The sequence below is a fragment of the Haliotis asinina genome, chromosome 5 (assembly GCF_037392515.1).
Source record: "Haliotis asinina isolate JCU_RB_2024 chromosome 5, JCU_Hal_asi_v2, whole genome shotgun sequence".
NCBI classification, from domain to species: domain Eukaryota; kingdom Metazoa; phylum Mollusca; class Gastropoda; order Lepetellida; family Haliotidae; genus Haliotis; species Haliotis asinina.
In genome coordinates, this window is record NC_090284.1 from 69,013,748 (window position 1) to 69,033,325 (window position 19,578).

Here is a 19,578-nt window from a genome sequence, read left to right on the forward strand (position 1 = left end):
CTAAATACGATGTTTATTTTGGGATGGTTAATACCCTGCACTGGGAATAAGCATTGCATACATAGTGTTTATTCCTAATGAAGGATATTAACCATCCCAAAACACACGAGTGTGATAACCTATTTATCATACAATGTCATTCTTTCATTAATGTTTTTTTTAAAATGTGGTTTCATTTGCCACAGATCATGAAACTCAGCTTATTGAGGTGTGCACGCAAATCAATGACTTCAGACATATGTGCGTAGTAATACGTGACGTCACATAGTTGTGTGATAAAGAATGTGCTCTTTACCTCCCGTTAACAGGAAATTACATAAGATTAGAGAGCGAAATGTTGGGTATTCCCATTCACGTCACGTGACTATATGCTCTTGGTGGCGTGAGCAACAGAGGTCATACCGAAATCCAGGTATAAAGCATGGTGATATTCTCCCAAAGCATCAGAATGTTCGTCCCAACCACCAGACACAGGAGGGTCCCCACACACCTCCTAAATCAAAGTTGGGGTGAAGTGACACTGGAAAAAATACTTCATTTGGACAGGAGTTATCATTCTCATGTCCGACTCAGTCGAAACAGATATTTGGAGGGCATTGGTTAAGCCTAATACAAAAATGGTACGATTCGTGTTGGCCTCTGTGTTCCTATGCACAGTACTGGGAAAGCCCATATGTGAAGGAGGGACGTACTATGATACTGGGACCGACAACTGTGACCCTTGCAGTGATATATGTGACTACTCCGAGGTACAAAAAACGATAACGGAATGCGAAACTAAATGTCCAGGTGAGCTTGACTCTATCTCTTTTGCATTGCGTTATGATGTAATAACCGGTCTGTATGTTGTTGAAAAATGTATACACAGTATTGCACAAATGATATCTTGACATCGTATCTGTAACTGTGATACAGTGAAAAAGCATTGAAACGTGCATTTGTATTTCGTGCGTGGTATCCCAGTGTGCTTTCAGCATCTGTCCAACTAAGGCCTTTTGATAATAAAACCCTTATTTGATTTTAGGATATGGTCGTAGAGGATCTCCAGACGGGCCGAAGTGTCCACATCTACAATATTATGATGCCGTTGTATCTCGATGTGATTCCTGTGAGGGTCTCTGTCTCCAAGAAAAAACACAACAACGGGACATTGAAAACAAATGTCAACGTCTCTGTCCAGGTCAGTTGTCCTTCATAGATATTCGATCTTTTGAAAGTGAACATAATATTTCCGGTCACCTATTTAGGTTAATGTCATATGATATTGTTAAAATTGGTAAAGGATGTTGTTGCTTTGTTGCAGAGTGGTCTGGTAAAAACAAAACTGTCTCCGCACAAGATACAACCATGAAGAACAACACCAATCTTCCCTACTCATGTACGTGCATTGTAAAATGTCGTGTTTCTGTGATATCTGTTTCGAATAAACATATGTCACTGCCCTAACCGAATCATTGAATTTTTGTATATGAAAAATTTGTACAGACAATTAATTTCGGATAGTATGATTGCTATATGATTGTATGATTACAAAGTGTAATCTTAATGGTTTTACACAGTGGTCATCATTGTTATCATCCTGTTTGCGACGTGTGTGGTCGCGGTTGCTGCAGTTGGCGGTCTGTGGGTGTTCTTGATCAGGAAGAAGAAGTGTTTCTGTCAGCGTCCATCTAAACCCAAACCAGGTATTTATCAGCCCCACCTCTCCAACGTCAACTAACACCAATACACACAGAGTATGAACCACAGACATCTGATCCTGTTAACCTTCGATAACTCGCATAACGTGTGGTGTGAACGTTTATTGCATGTGATGCAGCTTGTTTCGTTTTTTCACATGTTTGATTATAGCAAAATGGAAAATTTAGTTACAAAAAGATGACATAATTAGTACAGTTAGGACTTATTGTACATTTAAAGTAAGAGCCATCGAAGATATGAATCATAAATGTTAATACCAAGTATGTCTGCTTCATCAATTTTCAATTTTCAACCTTCAGAACTCCTGACTGGCGAGGGAAACCCTCTCACACAGCCCGAGGATGAAAATCACTGTGATGGAAAATGTGCAAGTCATTCAGTGTAATATATAATAGGTTACAGTTTTTAATAAACAAGTTTACAAATTCACCTTCTTTGCTTGTGAATATGATACGTGTTACTGGGCAAGAAAGCACGTTTGTACTCTGCATGGAATGTATAGTCTTGGTCTGTTTGGGATCCTGTGTATAACGATCCACACTCGGAGGTCTTGAATTACCTCCCTTTACATTGGACAGTCACCATGCAAGCTTATTCCATTAGAACTGCATTATGGCTTTTTAAGGCCTTGGAATGGCTCTCATGGAGATGATGCCGAAATATGTATCAGCAAGTACAACGCTCCATTCCTCCAATCATAATGATTGTGAGCAATGTCTTCTTAATATATTCTTCTTATATATCATTTGCATCATTCACTTGCAAACAAGCATTTATCATTGTACCAACTATTTGTTAGTACGTGAGTATGGCAGTGAAACTTTTATACATTTCAACAAGAAAATTTGAGATTACATAATTATTTATATGTCACAATCCCAGCAGCAAAACTCCCGCCCCACGATTGAGATGTTATCGAATATATGTAACACTGAGCATCAATGACATTAACACTAAAGTTACTCTTGCATATATATATGATACCATTCATTTTGAATGATTGATGGTCGCGTGGGTGTTACTTATAACAGTGCTTGACGCAATCAGTCCTAACTAGGTCACTTGTTATCAGACACGTGCATCTGAAACCAAGATAAACAATCCGCGCACAGTGAACACGCGCGGTGTAATATTTGTGAGTGAGTTAGTGAGTTACAATTTATCGTCACATCGGCAATATTTCAGCCATATCGTGACGAGAACAATTAATTATAAAAAAAAAAAACATATTAATTAATGGTGCATTGTAAAAGCCTGCCATCGAAGGACAGTAAAACTAACTAGAATATTACAGAGAAGAATGTTAAACTAGTAATAAACTAGTACTATAAAGAACAATACAATATAAAAATGGGCTACAGATTGCCAACAGCTGAAGATAGATCAGCACACTAGGGACCATAGGGACTTTTGCTTCCTGCATAGACTCCAGCTGGATTTACATCATCCTTTCTGCTGTCAGCAATTTAGATATATCTAGCCATGCATTGTAATAAATGTCACTGGTATACTTGAAATATATAGCATTATACTTCCGTAGTCATTAACAAGAAACTGTTTTGCAAACATTTTCACCATTTCAGAAAAAATAGATATGCTGTCAAATATGGTAACATACATAATATATTGATTTCATTTTGGATTGACCACGCTTTACAGAAACGTCCCCTTTAAACCAAATTCAGTTGTTACGCCCGTGCAAGTTTTCATGGTGGCCGACTTGGGATAAGTAAGAACTGACTTTTGTTTAAAGGGTGCGTCTGTACGACTGTGGTCAATTCAATATGAAATCAATACCAGCATCTTTGACAATATATCTATATTTTCGGAAATGGTGGAAATGTCTGAAACTATTTCTTCTTATACAACAGATGTGTATACCTTCTACCCGGTATACGTGGGAATAAGTTTTTTTGAATGAAATTTGCATGATCGTGTTCCACTAAACACTCAGTGCATACCTCTTACGAGCATGTTATATTGGCAGCTTGGACACGTTGCAACTGGTTAAATAGATTGTTCTGAATACATGCATGGTAACACCCACTGACTTCCTGGTATCGTGAAGCATACCGGTGGTAAAACATTGCGTCTAGTGGGGATCGCTTCAGGTTACAAAACACCAAATGTTTTTCCACAGACTTCTATAGAACCCTTATATTTCTAAAATAACACCCCGGCTAACGACAGCCACTCTATGTGCACATGGGTATAGTCTGGATTTTCAACTACAACAGAACACAATTTCTGGAGAACTTGTTCGACTAATTTTCCGAGCGCACGACGCTGAACACCCCAACCCAAACTCCGCACCAAATGTCACCTACTTGAACATATTTGTACATGCATAGGCATCCGTCATAGCATAAAAAATATATCAGTAATTGTTTAAAATTGTGGTCAGTTTTAGTTACTGAATGGGTGTGCTTTTAAATAACATAACCATCCTACACTATTTCATCCAGTCACAGCTGTCACATGTCTTCTTGGCTCATTACTGGACAAACGGACTGTTTATAACGGTTCAAAGAGATGTCTTACTCAAATAAAATAATTTTCCAGATGATGCCGACTGGAGTTAACATGAAATGTTTGCTGGGAATCCTTGTGATAACCGTTTTATTGTTTGCAGTCAGCAGAAAGCCGGTGTGTAAAACAAAAATATTATGATAGCGTCACCCACAACTGCGATCCTCACAGTGATATATGTGAATACTCTGAAGCACTAAAACCAACAAGGAATCCAGATTTTAAACGTCTAGGTGAAATTTGCATCTTATTATATACAACCGTCTGTAAATAAACGTTGTAATATTTGTAAACAACTACATGTGCTCTATTATGTTTTAAAAATCTACTGCAGTATATAGTCACTACGTGGTATATAATGTCTACTCGCTGTTACCCTGACATGACCACATGGTGTATTTGCAATGATATATTAATACAGGAGAGGTTCATGGCACCCAGTTGACGTTATCTGTGCAATCTCAATGGCAGCTAAAATCAGTGAGTAAAAAAATGATATCATCGCATAAAAATTCATACATTATTCAATCCAGTTGCAAGGAAAAAAATATATTTCTTTAATTCTCATTATGGATCAGATAGTTAATACCCGTCAATATGCACCATCCAAAAAATCACTATTGGGGAAAGATTCATCCTCTGCGGGTCCGTCTTCGTGGCTTATACGGCTGGGACGAGAATCAGATTAAGGTGGCTCACATGCTACACGGTGTAGAAAATAGATGGGTTATATAGCTGAAGTACAAGTGAAATATATGCAGTAACACACGTGGGGCCATACGTATATACGGTGTTGGTATCAAATCTGTACTACACTGGATCCTATACAGTGTTAAGTTTGTGTCGTATTAAAGACCATGGACATGTACGCGTCTGATGACACCTCGTCTTTATATAAATGTAACTGGAACTTGAAACGTTAAAGATACGAGTAGCACAATATATACACTTCTATTTTAGCTGTAGGATATGACAAAGAAGGAAACTGAAGAGGAAAGGAAAAAGGAGAAAAGCCCTGTCCTCCGCAACAAACTTTTGATGAATCTATGAACCGATCTGACCTGTGTCCTTCTGCCTGTATCAATGCAGATACAAATTATAACATATGCTAGTATTCTTTGATTACAGAATGACCAGGTATTATTTGTACAGGAATCCTACAAGGCATATTTCACTTAGATATCACTTGCCAACGGTAATCAACGGTTATTCCATATTTTGTCGAACCATGTGTTTGGTCTGTGTACTAGATATAGGTATTCACGATGTTTGTTACTGGCTCAAGTCAAGACTTTCTTGTCATCCCACTTTCAGACTAAAACGTTTGCATGAATGTGTCCTGTTCACGTGTCAGGTCTCAACGACATTAACGCTGGTAATTCAAACAGCGCCTATGTATGTTGAAAGAAATATTCCTGTTTTATAGTGGTCGCCCACCACGGACTGGTACTGATGTGGCATTCATTGCAGCCTTCCCTGGGACAGATGGCTTTTGTGTTTTGATCATTCATCTGACAAAGTAGGTCATGTGTTTCTGGCAGTAACCGGAGGCCCAACTAGGTGGGAATATCAGTATATGTCATAGACTAATACCTTGTACAGAACATATACTGAATGTGAACCGTTATTCTGCCTAAGGTGTTTAAACGATGAGTCTCAGGTTAACACTGTCAAGACAAGCTTAACATGCTCGTTCATATTTTAAAGAAACGCCTATCCTGACTGCCTGAAACCACAAAAGTTGCATCTATTTCTCAAACAAACAACGTAGTGTGGAGAGGTGTCATGAATAAAATGAATGAGTATGTGCTTGTGTTCTTTCTTCTGAAACTCAACACATGCACACCACAGAAAAAATATGTAATCATATTTTGTGCAAATTTAGCAAATATTACTTTGCATGAACACAGATTAAAAAGCAACTTAACATCATATACAGTAATGAGTAACCACCGAGTTACTTCCCTTTCGGAGGACAGATCTCAATGCAAATGTATCGCACAGGGTCTGACATAGTTCCAAGTTCTGTTTGCTTTGTGCTCATGATGGAGTTTTTTTTAGATGATAATCTTGCGTAGAGGTGTCATATTATCACAATTCGATGCATTGTTTGCGAATATCAGATCTAGAAGTAGCTCTGTTGAGTATTTCATCGAAACTGCACACCGGACATTTTGTTGCACTTTTTTTAACTGATAGCAAATAGAATAATTCATTTCGTTAACTCATCAATATTTTACAAATAATTATTGATCTTATTCTTTCATTTGTGAGAAATCAAGGAACTTTGCATGAAGTATATTATTTCATGCCAAATTGAAAATCTCGTCATCATGTGACAATTTCGTTGTAAACAATGCAGTGCAGGGGATTACACAGAGCCTGCATAGGTAGGCAGTATACTTTTGTATCTGATCAAAATATTCCGAGCTGAAAATAGTTTCACAGCAGATTTCTCCACCGCATGAGGCTTAAAGTGCATTCATCTAGATCTGACTTAATGCAACTGTTAATAGTTCACATTTTGAAGATGTTGTTGCATGGTCGTGACTGAACTGTGCACGCTGCAACGACCTTGACCCAGATATTGCAACAATTTGCTAGCTGCCTTTTCTTTTCACAGCCAATAGTAGCGTATTATGCAGACCGTAATGTAGTGAGAGATTGTGTTAAACATCGATCTATGATTAGTGCAGTTTAGACTGTATTTACGGTGTCGTGCACTCGGCAAATTGACAGATATCCCAGTTATATAGCGGCGTCTTTTTGAGTGTTGGACGGGATTAAAAATGCGTGTTGGTTCACAGTTTAAAGTGTCTCCTGAGAGCTGCTGGCGACAAAGTTTACTTCCGATGAAACCTCGTTATCGCGAAAGCATCTCCCTCATTAGTTGTACTTAAGGCCCTCTGACGTTACATCCTTTAAAGCCATTCCAGTCACACAAAGGTGGTCCATTTCACGATTTCGTGGCTGACGTCTGATGTTGATAAGAATGAATATTTTATTTAAGTACATAAAATAGACACATGCAATCATTTCACACTAGACTACAACTCCTTATAGGTATCCAATATATCGATTTTAATCATTAGCTTATTGCAATGATATGAGTAGTCAGTCAGTGGCAAATTACTACGTGACCTTAAAATTACGATGTTCTTTAAAAGAAACGTGACTTCTCTAAAGTCTCCCGTATTCCATAATTTTGTTACTTTCTAGAAAGTTGGTGGAGCTCGATGGCATGTTTTAAAAGAATAATGCTTGAATAATGAGTGTGGAAAAGAACAGCAAAATATGGATTTGTTCGTATTTACTGTTTCCCTTAAAACATCTAAGAATGGTCAAATTCGTAGTCTTGTTACAATATTTATACTCTTTTGTAATACACATACATACCCAGCCTACCTTCACTGAACATGTGCAAATTATATCATTTAATAAATTAAACATATTTTATTTCAGGACTATTCAAAGATTTTAATGGCTTTGGAATTGTAATATAACTTACAACGTTTGAAATATGTATGTCAACGTGAGCGTCTAAAGCATTATGGAATATATTCGTTAACTCCTCTTTTAACATAAATGATTATTTACACTGAAGTTGTTACCAACACGCTAGGTACCCCGATGAAACGGATGCGGACATTGCCCCATACTGATGACTAAGAAATGTATATAACAGCCGCTACAGTCAACAACCTCCCCGTAGTGTGTAACCTTGTATGTCTGGGAGTGCCAATGACTTTTGTAAACCTTGCGGAGTAATGACAAACAAACAGTATGAAACTGTATTAATACCAACTTAAGTGTAAGGAAGGAACACACTAAAACACATGGTATACACCATAGAGCAGCGGTTGCATTGTATTATAAGTCTGTGACGTGGTTAGAGTATTACAAACGTATGGACGTAAGTCATCATGACATGAATAATGCTATGTCACGGGAACATAAGATAAATATAGATAATGACCTAATGTCCTTCCTGGTTACCTTGACCTGGTATGGGTGTACTGGCAATGTTCCTGTCATTTCAGATAAGAAATGCCCTTCTGCAAATGAAGGGGCAACATTCTGTTTTGTTTCGTGTGTGTGTGTGTGTGCGTGCGTGCGTGCGTGCGTGCGTGTGTGTGTGTGTGTGTGTGTGTGTGTGTGTGTGCTAATTCATAGTCTTTGACCTTCCCTTCATACCATACGTATTTCCACCGAGGTCATTTACTTTCTTGTATGATTTACCCCCATTAATCATTATTTAACAAAAGTGATCTTTTCTCGAAAGACAACGTTAACATAAACTGGATATACAGTGGAAAACACTACTACCACTGGTTTGTAAAGTGTTATGGCATATTCCTAACGACTGTTCAGACCTGATTTCCCAGTGAAATCACAGTTTTAGAATATTGGCCCCAGTAATCCATACTTGAACATATGAGGCGCCTAACCATTAGCGACTGAGGGTCATGGTCATGGTCAAGCTAGCTGACTTGGTTGACACACGTCATCGGTTTGAGTGTGGGGTTAAACTAAACTCACTCACTCAGACTAAATTTATCCAAGCTCCTCCCACAGCCTAACCACTTTGTTTCTGCCCTATGACAGTCTCGTTGTCTGCCAATTATATAACACAATACTCCAAAGTATATTTCAATAATATGCTGTAGGTTTTCATATATGTGTTAAACATCGTATTCTGTTATTTGTGAATGACAACAGGACAGCTTTAACCTTCCACAGCTTAAGTAAGCATAAGTATGTATGTGTGAATGATGTTTGAATTGTAATCAACTATCCTCCAGCCTTAATTGTCGGTCTCGAGAGTAGCATCTTATAGGACGGGTGTTATCCGAAGGTTTATACTATGTTTCAACTTGCTGAGCTGTACAAGTAAGTATGCTCGTCCGCATAAATGTTCTGAAATGCGATGAATCACAAAGATAATCACTGCACTGGTTGTTCCTATCTCGTTGTGACTGACACAAGTGGTTAACAAATACTTACTGTTGTATGTAAATACAACCGAAAGCAACATATGCGTATATATCCTGGCATAAGTATCCTGGAGATACACAAGCTGCTACTTAAATATACCCTGAGTCTATACTCGCGAAAACAATTCTTCACTTTTTAATCGTCTAAAACCGTCAGATGGTTTCTTGCTAAAAGAAGTAATTGATGCGTATTTTAAGGGTTAAAGGAAGACAGATTTCAAATCTTATTATCTCTAGCAAGCTATAGAACATGGCAGGTTATTGTAAGAAAAAAAATGTTTGTTAAGGTTTTGTTGTATGAAATTCGGAAGTATATTTCAGCATTATGATATAGGTTTTCAGTGATATGTTATGTTAAGTGAACCATATAGGCCCACATTACGTCTCGTCCACAATGATAGCTAAACCCTTGAATGCAAGTAGATCTGTTCATAAAAAATATATTCCTGTTTTGTAACACCTGTTTTTCCATAGCTAAGGAAGTTTTAACGAGAGTTGAAAACAATAGAACCATCCTTCTGCTAAAGTGCCAGTTTTTTCAAGTTTCGAAGGTAACCTTAACTGCCTATCTCTGAAAGATAAGTATAGTGCTGCTGTCAGTCATCTTGACACAACGTCAGCTGATGTTCAGATGAGTAATGATAATATGATAAGCAGATTATCTTAATGCATGAGTCGCTTGATGGATGCTATTGACATGGCTGTTCCCAGATTCAGGTAAATATTACTATCTATCTGTATGTTAACATGGTTTGGGATGGGAGTGTTCAAAATATACAGGGGGCATAGCATTTTGGGTTGTAAAATGTATTCGGCGAACATCGATCGGTGAGCTTGTGTATTTATGTCAAATGCTTCGAAAATTAAATATGCACTCAATAATTCTGAATAGATGCTGAAAATGAGATGTATAGACAGACACGAAATGCATCAGGTTTAGTTTGTACAGATGAGGCGATATTTAGTGTAATAGTTTCACTCGTATGTATATCCAAATTGTGGATAGATTCTGTTAAATCTAAGAATATACATGCTTACTGCTTGCTCGTGAATTTCAGAATCACAATGTGTTTAAACGCCAAGAAAGTCAATAAGTTAACAGGAGCATGGATTTTGTTCTCATACCAGCATTTTACAATGCAACAGGATGTCGCTGTCATTGTCGAAGACATGGTTCTCTGGAAAGTTTATTGCGTGATGTGACTTTCATACAAAGTTGTTAAGCATACGTGTAGCTTAATGCAGCATGATTGGTGATTATACTGTGTTTATGATAAATCTACTTCAGTCGACAATAACAAACATTGACTATTTCAAATAAGTATTAAACGTCAACTCTGGAGATCAGTCAGTAATCTCTCGAAATCCTGACTATAAAAAGAATGCCAACAAGATTTTTAACGATTAGAATAAGCAGTTGCTTCAGTCAGTAGAACCTATTCTGAAAAAAATCAGTTCTGTCCCAGTTCTACCTAGCTATATTTTAGTCAAATAATACATAAGAGAATATCAATCACTCTGAGGCTCAATTAAAATGCAGTTTTCTTGTGATAAGCATTTTGAGTGAGTGAGTGAGTGAGTGAGTTAATATTCAACGTCACATCGGCAGTATTTAAGCCATATCGTGACGAGAACATGTTTCATATTGAAATGAAATATGTATATATTATAGAAACCTGTCATCAAAGGACAGTAAAACAACTAGAATATCCCAGTTACAGTTAAAACTAGTGTGGAAAGTTAAAACTAGTCGCACTATTTGGACAAAACAATATAAAATACGAGCTATGGATCACCAACACCTGAAAGTAGATCACCACACTAGGGACCATGGGGACCATTTTATTGAACATAATAACTTCTTGTATACACCTGGAGCATTGGTTGAGCTTTTTCACGCTGTTTGTTTCTTCTGAAAGCTTACTTCTCAGGATAAATGTTCGGGCGTGGGCATGGGCGTTGGCGTGGGCGTGAGTTGCAGGATTAACCTTGTCTACAATGGTTCTTGACAATTATAATTCTTATGCGCGGTTCTTAGCAATATACAGGCAACAGCACAGTCGGTAAAATCCTGTCTTAGCTGCACACATCTACGTGCATACAGGGAAGGAAATCAGGGTCTGGCCTCTAATTTCCTACAGTAACTTTCGTTGTACTCATTCTAATATCTCAACAGGGCATTAAATGGGCACCACTTATTTGTGCGTGTTTCACTACCTTTGGGTCTTTCAAATAAGCATATTTATTGCAAAGAGCTTTAATAATTCAATTATTACCCAATTGTTACCGTTAATAAAATATAATCACAACATAGAAAAAAAATCATTTCTGGAGACAATACCAAATTTACAGAAAAATGGGCCGTCTTACATATATATATAATGTTCCAATGTTTGATCATACCTTCCTCTCTCCTCTTTTACTCTCCTAAATCTCCAGTCCTTTTTCTTTAACCTTATTCACACATTCATTTAACTTATGGTGTCTCCCATTTTTTCCGCAGTTTAAATATATGTTCTTTCTGTATTTCCCAGCCAATGACCAATCGACATGACACTGAGACGCCCTTTGTGTGTTTTCCTCCGGGACCTATGCTATACGTGTGTTACACAAATGTGCGGAAAAACACTGCTTCAAGATCGGAAAAAAACTTGTTACTCTTTTTCTGTTTATCTAATAGGAACATATGCAGAAAATTTTCATGCGAAATACTCTGTGATAATTGTGTTGACCTAAATACTTATACATATATTGTTTAATTGCTCCGCCTAGGACACCGACTCGCTGTCTAGAATGTGCACGTGCCATCCCAAAAGTACCATGGTTATTTCAGTCAAAGTAATATATTTCTTGTTAAATCGACATCGACCAGATCAATCCATTAGGATCATCTCTCACAAAAGAACAAAAACGAAATATTTAGTGAAAACACTTTTGATTTATGATGATGATGTCGAGGATTATTTCCTACTGGATTTACCATAAGCTCTGACGTGCACGTCACACTGTTAAAATCTGCTTAAAATTGCTGTACTATGACCATCTCAAAGATTTTATGCTATAAAAGTCAAATGACGATGGATATACCTAAGTATAATTGTGTAGGCATATGCGAATGACATTTTTAATCAACGATTCTACAGCCTTTATTGTCCGTGTCGACGGCAATATCATACAGGTCGGTGCTTTGTTCCAAAGTGTTCACCATCTGTTGACTCGTTGAGCTGTACATGTACGTATGCACGTCCGCATAAATGGTCTGCCATGCGCTGAATCACAAGGATAATCACTGCATGTGGCTGTTCATATCCTAATTTCGTTGGTACTGGCACAAATACTGCTTACTGCGTTCGAACTTAAAGAACATTCCGGTTTATACAACCGAGAGGACTGCAGTGACTGGAAGCGACAAGCGTCTGATCTCCTTGCCGTTTAAAGCGAACAATACTGGTGGTCGTGTACATTTTCCTGGTTTAAATAAAACAGTTCATTCACAACATTTCCAAAATGAAAAAATCCACCCAGCAACTTTGGTTCAGATTATATATCACGAATCAAATATGGAAGGGTAATAAAAACTTTAGCTTTTCTTTCCTAGGTCTTTGATATATATTGAACTGTTTCTCAGCGAGAGACATATTTGTAGTCGATTCTAGTCTTAGGACGCTTCAGAAAAAGTACGATACAGAAGGCGACTGATTAAGATAAATGTTAATTAAAAAGTATTCTAAGATATTTCACTGACGCAGTTTCTTAACAATTATGACAAACTGTTACTCTTGCCACTTATCAAATTCTATTATCCAAAAGAGACACAAGGGTATTTTTTGTTATTGTTCCAGGGTACACTTCAGAGACATATTACATGCTACCAATTCACCCAAAGACATGTGCTATGCATCTCACTTAATGTTAGCCAAAGACTACTTGTCAGTAGGGGAATAGAATAGAATCAATGGTATTATGTTACCAACTTTACTATGAAAGTTAAACCCTTCCTTTCTATTTTGCTTTTATGGACACAATTATTGCGCCTTTTGATGAATTATATGTCAAGCTCGAGTTTGTGATTAAACGTGTGACAAATGCCGTTTGTGTGAATTGTTGACCTCTAATGGGATATTGGAAAACACGATCTTTATATAATCACGATGTAACCTGAGGTGTGGTGGACATGCACTTGCATGATGTTGTTTTCTGAACCCTCTCTAAAAATGTTTACCATGATGGATTAATCTATATTGAAATGTGCTGGGAGGCACATCATGTAGGTTGCTTTTTTATTCTTGCAGTCTGATAACTCGTCAGCTGGTGTAATACCATCGCATTTTGACAAATACTTACACCGTGTTCATCGCATGATGAAGTTTAACCAACTTCAGGAATTTGCTGTCACGAGCGTATACTGCCATGTGTGTCTGTGTCTTTGTGTGTCTGTCATTGTAGAGAGTGCCATACGCCTATGAAATTGATCGTTTCCCGTCTGTTTTAACGTTCAAACTGCAACAGATCAGTATGCAAACAGTAACCAATTTCTAAAGGGTTCCACAATCAATTCAGGTTTTAATTTATCTGTTTATTCATGAAATCAATTATGACGTGAAATGAATGATAAGTCATGACTAAACGTACACTCCTTTTATGGGCTATAATCAGATCTGGCTGTCATGATTTCATAGTGTGGAGTCACGTGAGTTGCTCGCATAACTGCGTGGGCGTGTCCTTGTAAACGGAACATCCGTACTAGTCCAGGAAGCACAGGACGTTCACTGTAACTTAATAATACGCTCATGCAAACGAATAAGAGAAGACATGAAAGTACAAATGATCCTTTAAATTATCATTTTCAAGACTTTTACCAACATCGCAGTGCAATGTATACATTGTGGGGGAACCTGGAAAAGAATAAAGGGACATTTTCACGCGCTAAACCAATATAGAATAGATGAAAGTGCAACAGGCACGATGTCTTCATCTGAATCTATGTGTGAATGATACCGCTAATATGAACAGTTCCATTCGTTTCCAAATGAAATTACTGCTGTATAACAGAAAGTGTGTTGTCTTCTCTACGTTTGGGTGTCTTCTTTGGAAGGCATTTTAAGGTTTTAGAACCTTCATCGAATCGTCGCTTCTCACTGTAATATTGCAGGGTCAACGTGGGCAAAACAACTACCAATACTCGGTTGGATGTGAGGCTGATTATTTCGGCCTGAGGAGTATAATTGGTAAACGACACCCTGTAACAATGAATACAACAATATATAACATACATCATACCTGATTCATACAAGACAAACATAATTCCATGTGCGGGTAATGCATAGGGATATATACCAGAACAGTGCAGTAACCCATAGCATGAATAACGTTACGTATTACACATACAGAACATTAGAATTATATATTAAATATTACACTTAGGATAGGTAATAATACATCATTATGCATTAGTCGTAATAATAGCATATACATGATTCTTCATTTATTGCGTGATGATACTATATACATGTACAACACAGGTATGAAATAAACATGTGCACATACCCTGTAGTGGTACAAGGGTGTACACCAGTCGGGCATAAAACCGGTATTATGGACGGGGATGTACCTGTTATAAATAATACTAACTGCTAAATCGATAACAATGTACTGTGGAGTAGACTTAGGGCCACAGTCAAGAACGTGAAAGTACTTCCATACATGGATAATTACTCTTATATTTCCCATAGTTAAAACATAGCAACTTATATCAAGACACATTCTCTCATCTCACACATTTAGGGCCACAGTCAGGAACATGAAAGGTTTTCCACACATGGATACTTACCCTTATATTTCCCATAGTTAAAACATAGCAACTTATATCAAGACACACTCTATCATCTCACACATTCAGGATAGTGAAGATAAAACTATATCAGTGGTACTTACTTATGTTTATAGCCTAGGATTGGAAGCTTAACATAATTACATATATAGCACACTTACATGCTACAGTGTAATTCCTATTTTATAATACATAATCTTATTCTAAATATACTCCAAGGATTAAATGCAATATTACTTTAATTAAATGAATACTAACCTTGATACTAACACTGTGTCTGTCCAAGCTGTCTTTACATGTAAAAGAGTCAGTGCAGAATGAATGAAACTGTGCATGGTAACAGTGAGTATGACAATGTGATTTTCTAACTCCATCTCAAAAGTTAAAACGATTTAAGTAACCTATCTATCAACTCAGATTGTATGCTTAATGCTAAATTGAAGTTCAACATCAATTAACTCTGGGAAATGCATTTCCTATGCTTTCTCAAATTTTAGTAAAACTCTTAACTGAAAACTTAGAGTTTCGTGAAATCGGAGCTAGATGATATCTAGTTTGCACATACAGGTATATGAGATAATCAGTTAATGTTTCTTTGTGTGCATTTGAAATACATTTCTTTTGAAAAATATCTACACAGATCCAATCGAATGACATCGACTAAACCACATGTGGCAGCTAAAGCTGAATTGTAGCAGCTCTTCGTCATCCCTATACTATGTCATGCGTAACGTTTCCATTCATGACAACAGCAGGTCATGATGCCCTTCCCGCAAACACCTGGTGTCATCACCTATTGCAAGTGATCAGTGCACATAAATTTCACCAAAGGGAATCTGTATCACGAAACATTCTTGGCTTCTTAATCACTCACCGTGACGTTTTAACTTAAAAGGTGTCTTAAACAAGGCACATTGACTGCTATGACGATGGCTTGCTGGCAGACACCATGTGTCCAATGCAATGTTAATATCTAAGTAATTGAATCTTAAAATTCAATTTGCCTTAACTTCTTTGCAGAAACTCTGCGTTTATTGTTATGCTACCAGGAATGGATTTCCTCTAAAGATGCTCTGTCATCATGAGTAGTTAGAAAGATTTGAATGAGTTGTCTCCCCAAATACAGTCTGTTTTCCCTTCTCATAAATTCATGGGTGACAATGGTTCCACACACAAACAGGATGTGGGGTAACGATCACTAGTGCGGTAACAACATGCATCACTCAACATAACAGACACAATCTGCAAAGCATTTATCACTTCCAAACAGGCATTTAGGCAACTGGGCTACAAAAGCAATTGGGCTAGATATACAAGTGTATGGTATTGGGGCACAAATATCAAATATTCACTATATTCATTTTACAGTGAGACCTTAAATACTAAATGAAGTTTGCTTACACAGATAACATACTACTTACTGCCATTAAACATATATGATACGAAATGTGACCCATAACAAATATGACCTAATCAATGATGACACAAATGGGAAACACACACACACACTCACGTAGCAATGTTTTATAAATGTTAGGAAAATCAATACTTCTGCCAGGTACACAGAGACATACACAGTTGTTGGAAATAGGGAATGTCTATGACATATTAACAATTCGAAGAAAGACTTTGATATAATTTAGCAAACTTGTTGGATACATTGTACATCAGTCTATACAATATTTGAAACTGAAAATAATGTACTGTTAACTTTCCCAGTGCATGATTTACATTTCGAAACGCATGCATACGTAATGACAATAAACAGATCCTTTGCTGATAGTATCCATTTCAGGAATGAGTAATGTGTTTACAATGTCAAATTTGTATGTAAAAACTGGAAAGGGGATGTATTAAATTATGTCGTTTCTAATATGTTGGTTCTTTGTACAAAAACGTCCTGCACCTCCAAAGCCAGCCATCAAATGAGTCATGCCACGTCCTGTTGATCTAGTGTAGATGGTTACAAACCTTCACGAAGCATACTCTTTTATCCTTCAAGTGACCTACATAGTAGACGTTTCATGTATCAGAATGGCATTCCGAATCAACACTCCCCACCTGGTAGCTAGTCATAACCTCATGATGTCAATGAGAATTTTGCTGTATTTGCACCAGGACGTTACAACCTATATTTACAATTCTAACATTCAGTTGTAATCAGTTGCACGTTTCTGGTCATGTCACGATCACGTATTGACGAATTACTGTAAAATAGCGGCGGAAGCAGATGCCGTCCATTTGTCACATGTCAATCGTTAACCTAAAATGACAGTGGATAATATTGATCAAGTCAGAATATTTATAGCATCTCACCTTCAAAATCCATTATAGTCGATGAATAATTAATAACTGGTTGCGTTTCGTGTTGGTGAATATGTCTAGACAAAACTAGTACAAAGAAACACCGAAATCTGCATTCAGTTTAAATATGGGAAAATCTCGAAGACGACGTTTCTACGGAAGCGTATTAGGGCCACGGTGAAAAATTTAGTTGGTGTCACTATCTCCTACGGAGGACATACTATCTCCTACGGAGGACTTACTATCTCCTACGGAGGACTTACTATCTCCTACGCAGGAATTAAGAATAGTATCTTCTACGTAAGACCTACTATCTCCTACGTCCTACTTATTATACCCTACGTAGGAGATACTATTTCCTACGTAGGAGATAGTAAGTCCTACGTAGGTGATAGTAAGTCCTACGTAGGTGATAGTAAGTCCTACGTAGGAGATAGTGACACCAAAAACATTTTTCACCGTGGCCCTAATATGCCGCCGTACGTTTCATCCCATGGTAGCTCAACGTTGTGATTTCATAGTTTATCGTTGAGTGTCCTAAGGTGTGGTTGTGTAAAGTTTATTAAAAACTGTTGTCAGTATTATTCCTGAAAATATAACCGCAGGTTCAGTTTTCAGGGACAAACCACACACAATGCATGTCGTGCACGTGGGGTTGGCTTTAACGTTCGTTACATGGACTTTGCAACATTTGAGGGAACGCTCCAGAACAACTGTGTCTCTGCTTAAGCCGACCCAACAGCATTTATACCAGTTAAGTATAGATCAGTGACGTCAGATTACAATGTATGCCAGCTGCCCCGGGAGACAGTCAGGTCTGACAGCAGGTCCCAGATACATTATAACAGGAAACTGCTCGTTGTACATTAAGTGAAATATTCGGCTGAGGAGACATTAAACGAGTTTGTATCGTTGTAAACCGCAAATATTTTCAACTACACTGGAGGACACCCCCAATCCAAAATACATCTACCCCTACCGCCACCCATCAATACATCTACATGAAATACGATACCCTAATGTAAATTCATTAAAAAACACAGAATCTTTATTTATCGTTCAAGTCACGTCTGCATACTATGATCGTTGTCACTGTATTTTACACTCAGTCTGTATAATAGCACATGCCTGGAGTTTTTTTATCAAAGATTGTTGGTTCTTGATTGTGCTTTGATTTCATCAAATATACCACACATATAGTACCTGGGAGAATAATCGGCATGAATGAATGAGGAAATGGGATAATTTTATGCCACAGTCCAGAAAAGTAAGAGACAGCAATGCTATGCAGTAGGTTTGTAATTTAGAGGCATTTGTAATAGCGATAACGTCCCTATTGAACAAACAGTTGTTATGGGAGATGAATATTACACTACTCGTCATGAACATAATGGTTCAGCCTCATGCGGGGACGTAATTATTTCAAGCACTTTCAGTCATGAAATCGTTGAATCGTGCATCGACATTCACCATCACGAGAAAAGTAAACGTTCGCGTAGGGAGAAAGTCACTCTCCTCTTTCACCAGATCTAATGTCGCGATTGAAATAAGACTTCACCGCGAGCGATACATGAACAGGAACATTGACATATATGAACGATACATGAACAGGAACATTGACATATATCAAACACCATTATACTGGACATTCCACATCTATGGAAGCGTATTATGGCCACGGTGAAAACTGTTTTCAGTCTCTAGGTGATAGTAACTCCTACGTTGGACTTAGTACTTAATATCTCCTACGTAGGACTTAGTATCTCCGACGTAGGAGATAGTAAGTCCTACGTAGGACTTAGTATCTCCTACTTAGGACTTAGTATCACCTACGTAGGACTTATTATCACCTACGTTGAACTTACTATCTTCTACGTAGGACTCAGTATCTCCTGTAGGAAAGAGTCTACTGTTTCCCTCACCATTAGACTCGTGTGTTCAACTATACTACCCATCAAAAGTTTAGGCACACTAGTGTAGCCGCATACTTCAGTCAACTGTTCTAAACTAGATTTTGCAAAATAGTCTATACTGTTTAAAGGTACTGTTTACACATGAACTGATGTATAGTAAAACAAATTCTTAACGCTGACAAGATTATTGTCATGCGTTCAATAAATGATTATCTCGGTGAAAATGGCAAATTCTTATAAAAACTTTACACCAAGACGCAGCAGTTCACATGCACAATATTTGCACATGCATTATCCTATTATGCGC

The 19,578-nt window shown here is 37.5% G+C and overlaps 1 protein-coding gene and 1 pseudogene across 1 annotated transcript; both read left to right on the plus strand.

Annotated features, from left to right (window-relative positions):
- Positions 1-363: 363 nt before the first annotated feature.
- Positions 364-2,128, plus strand: LOC137284132 (uncharacterized). The gene is made up of 5 exons (XM_067815816.1): positions 364-789; positions 1,025-1,180; positions 1,304-1,378; positions 1,560-1,685; positions 2,001-2,128. The coding sequence occupies exons 1-5, from the start codon at positions 561-563 to the stop codon at positions 2,084-2,086; spliced, it is 672 nt and encodes a 223-aa protein (XP_067671917.1). The 5' UTR covers positions 364-560; the 3' UTR covers positions 2,087-2,128.
- Positions 2,129-4,266: 2,138 nt separating this feature from the next.
- LOC137284004 (uncharacterized) lies at positions 4,267-7,998 on the plus strand (annotated as a pseudogene).
- The last annotated feature ends 11,580 nt before the right edge of the window (positions 7,999-19,578 follow it).

Coding starts and splice junctions, on each gene's coding strand:
- LOC137284132 (XM_067815816.1), top strand. CDS start 561: ATGTCCGACTCAGTCGAAACAGATATTTGGAGGGCATTGGTTAAGCCT. Junction 1,181..1,303: donor ATGTCAACGTCTCTGTCCAG/GTCAGTTGTCCT, acceptor GCTTTGTTGCAG/AGTGGTCTGGTAAAAACAAA. Junction 1,379..1,559: donor CACCAATCTTCCCTACTCAT/GTACGTGCATTG, acceptor GGTTTTACACAG/TGGTCATCATTGTTATCATC.